The sequence below is a fragment of the Rhincodon typus genome, unplaced genomic scaffold, assembly GCF_021869965.1.
Source record: "Rhincodon typus isolate 14 unplaced genomic scaffold, sRhiTyp1.1 hic_rhity00002783, whole genome shotgun sequence".
Classification (NCBI taxonomy): Eukaryota; Metazoa; Chordata; class Chondrichthyes; order Orectolobiformes; family Rhincodontidae; genus Rhincodon; species Rhincodon typus.
The window spans coordinates 18,734-25,000 of NW_025968421.1; the positions used below are offsets into that span (position 1 = coordinate 18,734).

Here is a 6,267-nt window from a genome sequence, read left to right on the forward strand (position 1 = left end):
GGACCTGCTGAGCTTTACCAGCAACCTCTGTTTTTGTTCCTGATTTACAGCATCCACAGTTCTTTCGGTTTTTATAAAGCTTTCCTAGAACTACAGAAGCCTCTAGTTAGACCACACCTAAAGTACTGATCCCCTTATCATAGAAAGATGTACTGGCATTGAAGGCGTGGAGGTTCACCAGGTTGAGACCGGGTAGGAACTTTTTTTTTTAAATGAAAGTGGTTGAGCAGTTTGGTCCTCAGTGGAGTTTAGAAGAATGTGGCAACCTTATTTGAAACATATAATATTCTTAGGAGACCTGAAAGGTTAGATACAGAGAGGTTTTTCCCTTGGGTGAACAGTGTAAGGCAAGAAGGCATAATCTCAGAGTAAGGGGTCACCTAGTTAGGACAGGGATGAGGGATTTCTTCACTCGGATGGTAATCAATCTCTGGAATTCTTTACCGAGAGGGTTGTTAAGGGTATTCAAGGTTAAGATAGAAGAATTTTGAATCCATAAGAGAATCAAGGGTCACAGGGAAAAAGCAGGAGAGTGAAGTTGATTATTATTAGACCAGTCATGATCTCATTGTCTGCCAGAGCAGTATTAAGGGCCGAATGGCCTATGTCTATTCCTATGTCTTACCATCTCATAATAAATCCAATTAATTAGTGTATGCATCACATTGAAGTTTAAAATATGCATTCTGAAAATCTTCTAAATGTGATAAGTTAATCACTCATTTCTTTTATTCATACAGTTGTTAAAGGTCAGAAGGAAGCCATTCAGCCCATTCTGCTCTCTGCAACAGCAACTGAACTAGATCTAATCATCCATTTTTCCAGTACTCCTAAAAAAAAACTTCTCTCTTTAGCGGCTTATCCAATTCCCTTTGGAAAGCCACAACTATATCTGCCTTCACCACACTCTCACACAATGCAATCCAAAACCTAACCACTTGCTGAATCATTTTACTCTTCGTTCTTTTGCCAATTATTTTAAGTTGGTGTCTTCTAATTCTTAACCTTTCCACCCATGGAATAGCTTTTTTCTACCTACTCTCCCTACAATCCTCAGGATTTTGAAGACAGCTATAAAATGACCTTCCAACCTCTTCTCCTCCAATCAGGACAGCCTCAGCTTCTCCGGAATATCAACATAATTGAAGATTCCCATGCCTCAGACTATTCTCACTTATCTTTTAAGTACCCTCAATCCCTTGCCAATTCAGCACTCGTTAGACTCATGCCTCTTGTTGTCTCTCCCTACGTGGGTCCCATATTGACTAATCTTCATGGACTGCGTACTGACTCCCCAATTGGGTGCCATGTTGGACCCATAACATGACTCTCCTCCAATTAGACCAGTCCCCACTGATGTAGTATTATTATTTCTGGCTGATACTTACTCAGTCACAGCTGCGTCAGAGCCTGAATTGGAAATTGGCAAAGGAGTAGCAACGTGCTCTGGACCAGGATACCAACAAAAAGCTTCATCAACAAGAGGGACTATTTGTTTCCCCAAAATTCTGTCAGAGAAAAAAATAAAATACTTTTAACAGTAATAATCCTATTAAATTAGCCAATGCATTATTGAAAAATTATTTTAAATGGTAATTTATTCAGAAGGTTGAGAGGTGATATGAAAATATGAATTAAGAGTAGGCCATCTGACACCTCACTCCTGGTCCACCAGTTGGGAAAATCATGGTTAATCTGACTGTGACCCCAGCTCTTTTTCTGTCTGGCCTTTATTCTCTTGTCAATCAGTAATCTATTGAACTAAGCCTTACAAATATTCAATGATCGTGCCTCACAATTCTCCATGGAAGAGAATTCCACAGATGCACGATCACTAAGAGAAAAATTATAATTTCCATCTTAAAAGTAAGTCCTTTCTACTCTTAACAACCTTTAAACTGTGTCGCTATTTCTCGTCTCTTTCACAAGGGAGAATTCCTTTCAGTGTCAAGTTCGCCCAGGATTTATATGATTGCTGCTTTTAGTTTTAGAGGAGCTAAATAATACTAACCACAATGAACTAGTTCGTCCTGTCTAGAATAGTAGAAATACATGACATGCCTGTACTTGAAGGGGTAAACGCAAAACTAATTATAGGAAACAATATTTCAATGAGTGAATGGTCCATTTATGGAGGAGATACTTAAGTGAGACAGAGGAAGCAGTTTGTGACGATCAACTCAAATAAAAAATTTGAATGACTTACGTCGGGAAAAAAACAGAGGAATAGGAGATATGAGTAATTTGAGACATGATATGTGGTATGATGGTTTGTCGTTTGATTTGGAAGCATCCACTATATTGGAAAAAATAAATATAACATCATTATTCAAGAAAGGAGGGAGGCAGAAAACAAATATATTGGCATATTAACCTAAAATCTTTGTTAGATAGATTACTAAGGAGGTTAGCAAAGATACTTTGAAAATTATAATGTAATCAAGCAAAATCAATGGTTTTGTGCAAGGGAAATGGTCTTCAATTAACACAATTGAGTTTTTGAGGAAGTAATAAATAATATGGATAAAGGGGAACTGGTAGATATGGTGTACTTGGATTTTCAAAAGGCATTTGATAATGTGCCTCATTAAAGGTTACAACACAAAATAAGAGCTCACAATGTCAGGGCAACATATTAGCACTGATAAAGGATTAATTAGCTAACAGAAAGCAGTAATTATAAATGGGTATAGAGCTGGATGAACACAGCAGGCCAAGCAGTATCAGTGGAGCAGGAAAGCTGACTTTTCGGGTCTAGACCCTTCTTCAGAAATGGGGGAGGAGAAGGGGATTCTGAAATAAATAGGGAGAAAGGGGGAGGCGGATAGGAGATGGATAAAGGAGAAGATAGGTGGAGAGGAGACAGACAGGTCAAGGAGGCGGGGTTGGAGCCAGTAAAGGCAACTGCACCTCCCAGTCGCGAACCATTTCAACTCCCCCTCCCACTCCTTGGACGACATGTCCATCCTGGGCCTCCTGCAGTGCCACAACGATGCCACCCGAAGGTTGCAGGAACAGCAACTCATATTCCGCTTGGGAACCCTGCAGCCCAATGGTGTCAATGTGGACTTCACAAGCTTCAAAATGTCCCCTCCCCTGACCGCATCCCAAAACCAGCCCAGCTCGTACCCACCTCCCTAACCTGTCCTACCACCTATCCACTCCTCCCACCTCAAGCCCCACCCCCATCTCCTACCTACTAGCCTCATCCTGCCTCCTTGAACTGTCCATCCTCCCTGGACTGACCTATCCCCTCCCTAACTCCCCACCTATGCTCACCTTTCCTGGCTCCAACCCCACCTCCTTGACCTGTCTGTCTCCTCTCCACCTATCTTCTCCTTTATCCATCTTCTATCCGCCTCCCCTTTTCTCCCTATTTATTTCAGAATCCCCTTCCCCCCCAATTTCTGAAGAAGGGTCTAGACCCGAAACGTCAGCTTTCCTGCTCTTCTGATGCTGTTTGGCCTGCTGTGTTCATCCAGCTCTACACCTGGTTGTCTCAGATTCTCCAGCATCGGCAGTTCCTACTATTTCTGTAACAAGGATAAATGGGTCTTTCTCAGATTGGCAAGCTGAAACAAGACGAATGCCACAGGGATCAGTATAGTGATAGGAACAAGGTCAGCCAGGTGGACCTCATAGAATGAGTTCCCTGATTGGGGTTATTAACCTTGTCCAGAGAGTCCTGGCTATCAGATAAAAACAGGAGTGTCAGGGGTTCTGCTCACTCTAGGAACTGGCTCGGTGCTAGCCAGGACAGTGTCACATACAATGCATGTATAATAAAGGGTAACCTGGTGAAGGGATCCGGCCTTCATGGAGTTATTTCAGTGGCGAAGAGAGAAAAACACATCCCTGCAAGGATTCACTCGCAACAGTCATTTTTGAATTGAGGTAAGCATTTCTGGCATCATGCCATAATTTTGCAAGCTTGACTCATTTGATCCTGCTATCGAAGATTGGGCCCAGTGTGTGGTAAGAATGCATTATTTTTTCCTGGGCAAATGACATTGGGGCAGACGTAAAGCAATGAGTAATCCTCCAGATAGCAATGTGGACCCACAGCTTTTTTTGGTTATTAGAAGCCTAAGCTACCCCTGAGGCACCAGATACTAAAACCTTTCAAGAGTTGACGGATTTAGTGAAGGAATATTATGACCCCAAGCCTCCTCTCATTCTGAGATGCTATCAGTTTTACTTGGTGGTTCGAGAACCAGGAAAATCCGCGTCAGGAATTTTGATGAAGTTAAGACGAAAGGCACAGGCATGTGATTTTGGTTTAGCCCTAAATAAGATGCTGAGACACTGTTTGGTATATGAGATTAATGATGTAACCATGTAAAAGCACTTAATAGCTGAAGTTCAACTGGACTTCAAACAGGCATTACAACTGTCTTAGAAAATGTGGCAAGTGGAGCTTATGAGTTACAGGGTATTTGGACGGAAGTGGACACTCTCGCTAGTCTGGCTGAGTTTAAGGAACGCCGCTCGAGTGAAGGCAATTGCATAACCTCAATCAAGACATATCCTGAACAGGTAGACTCTCGGTCACCCACAGCAAAACCCCAAAACAAAGCCAAGCTTCGGACAAACAATTAAAAGTTTCACAAGGATCCGGGCAGAAGGCAATTGCAGTTGTTGCTGGTACGCGGACTCGAGACAGCACAAGAGTCCCATTAGGCCCGAACTGAATAAGAGAATTCGTAGGCTGGTATCCAGGACAGTGCACACCCTGGAAAGTCTGCCTACAGCTGGTTTGGAACAGTTACATTTCTTAGCAACATCCAAATCAAAACCAACCAAAATAAACATCTGGTTAAATGATCACCCAGTTCTAATGGAGGTCAATACTAGTGTGGTTGTATCAGTGATTGCGAAATAAGTCTTTACCAAAATTTGCTCTGGACTCCAACCCCTAACTTTGCGTAAGACTCCAGCCAGGTTAAGAACATATAGCAGGGAACCCCTACAGATTAAGTGTACAATTTTGGTTCCGCTCTGTTATGAGCAGCAGCTGGTTCAGTTTCCACTGATTGTAGTAAAAGACCCAAGCTTGATGGGGTAGTGCCATGGCTCAGTGGTTAGCACTGCTGCCTCACAGACTCAACCATCTTCAGCTGCTTCTTCAGTGACCTTTCCTCCATCATAAGATCAGAAGTGGGGATGTTCGCCGAAATTTTCTGAAGAAGGGTCCAGACCCGAAACGTCAGCTTTCCTGCTCCTCTGATGCTGCTTGGCCTGCTGTGTTCATCCAGCTCTACACCTTGTCTCCTCAGAAACTGAAGTAGTCCATGTTCATGGGGAGAAGTCTCTGCACCAAGTTAAACCTGATCTTCCAGGACCTGGATGGGTGGGGCGAGGTTGGCATCAGGAACGCCAATGCTAGACACAAGACTCCTCTAAAGTGAGAGAGTCAGCTTGCTTCAGGAGACAAAACCACAGGAATGGCCCTGCACGTGTAAGAGACATAGTTGATACAAGGACATGTCCCATGACGTTTGGATAGGAGAGGCGATCGTGAAAAAGCAGGTGGATCACATAAAAGCTGCAACCTAGCAAACAGATGGGAGCAAAACATACCTGGCCCCTAGGAACATCCAATGGGTTCTGCTCCTCTATCTATTGCTGAAGGAATCTCTGAAGATGAGATGGATACAAGACGTCACAGCCTTGATGCTGCTACTGCCTGATGATGAATTTTGGCTGAGACACTCCAGGCGCAAGAGGTGGACTATGGTCTGGTATATGTCACCAGTATCCAAAGTAGAGCAGGAAGAACCAGACCTGGTCCGAAAATGCCCCAAAGAAGAAGCCACAGGAAAAAGAACAGGATGGATGTAGTGACTGGAACGAGGTCAGTCAGGTGGACCTCATAGAATATGAGTTCCCAAATTGGACCAGTTTAACAACCCCAATCAGGGAGTCCTGGCTGACAGATATAAACAGGAGTGTGAGGGTTCTGTTCATTCTTGAAGCCGGCTTTGAGCTAGCTGGGTCAGTGTAATGTACAATACATGCGTAAATGAAGGGTGGCTTGGTGACGGGTCAGTGGCCTTCATGGAGTTATTTCAATTAGTGCCGAGGTCTCAGTTTTTCACAATCTATATCAGTGACCTGGATGTGGGGAAGTGAGTGTATGGCAGCGACGTTTGCCGATGACCCTACACGTGCAGGGCCATTCCTGTGGTTTTGTCTCCTGAAGCAAGCTGACTCTCTCACTTTAGAGGAGTCTTGTGTCTAGCATTGGCGTTCCTGATGCCAACCTCG

At 43.5% G+C, this 6,267-nt stretch overlaps 1 protein-coding gene across 1 annotated transcript in view; it reads right to left on the reverse strand.

Moving 5' to 3' along the window:
* The window catches only part of LOC109933173 (protein FAM149B1-like), a 14,742-nt gene extending 12,450 nt beyond the window's left edge, over positions 1-2,292 (reverse strand). The window contains exons 1-2 of the mRNA XM_048593404.1: positions 2,207-2,292; positions 1,389-1,508 (exon numbers count right to left, since the gene is read on the reverse strand). Coding sequence (XP_048449361.1) covers positions 1,389-1,508; positions 2,207-2,253 — 167 coding nt within the window. The 5' untranslated portion in view covers positions 2,254-2,292. The remainder of the gene's footprint in view (positions 1-1,388; positions 1,509-2,206) is intronic.
* Positions 2,293-6,267: the final 3,975 nt, after the last annotated feature.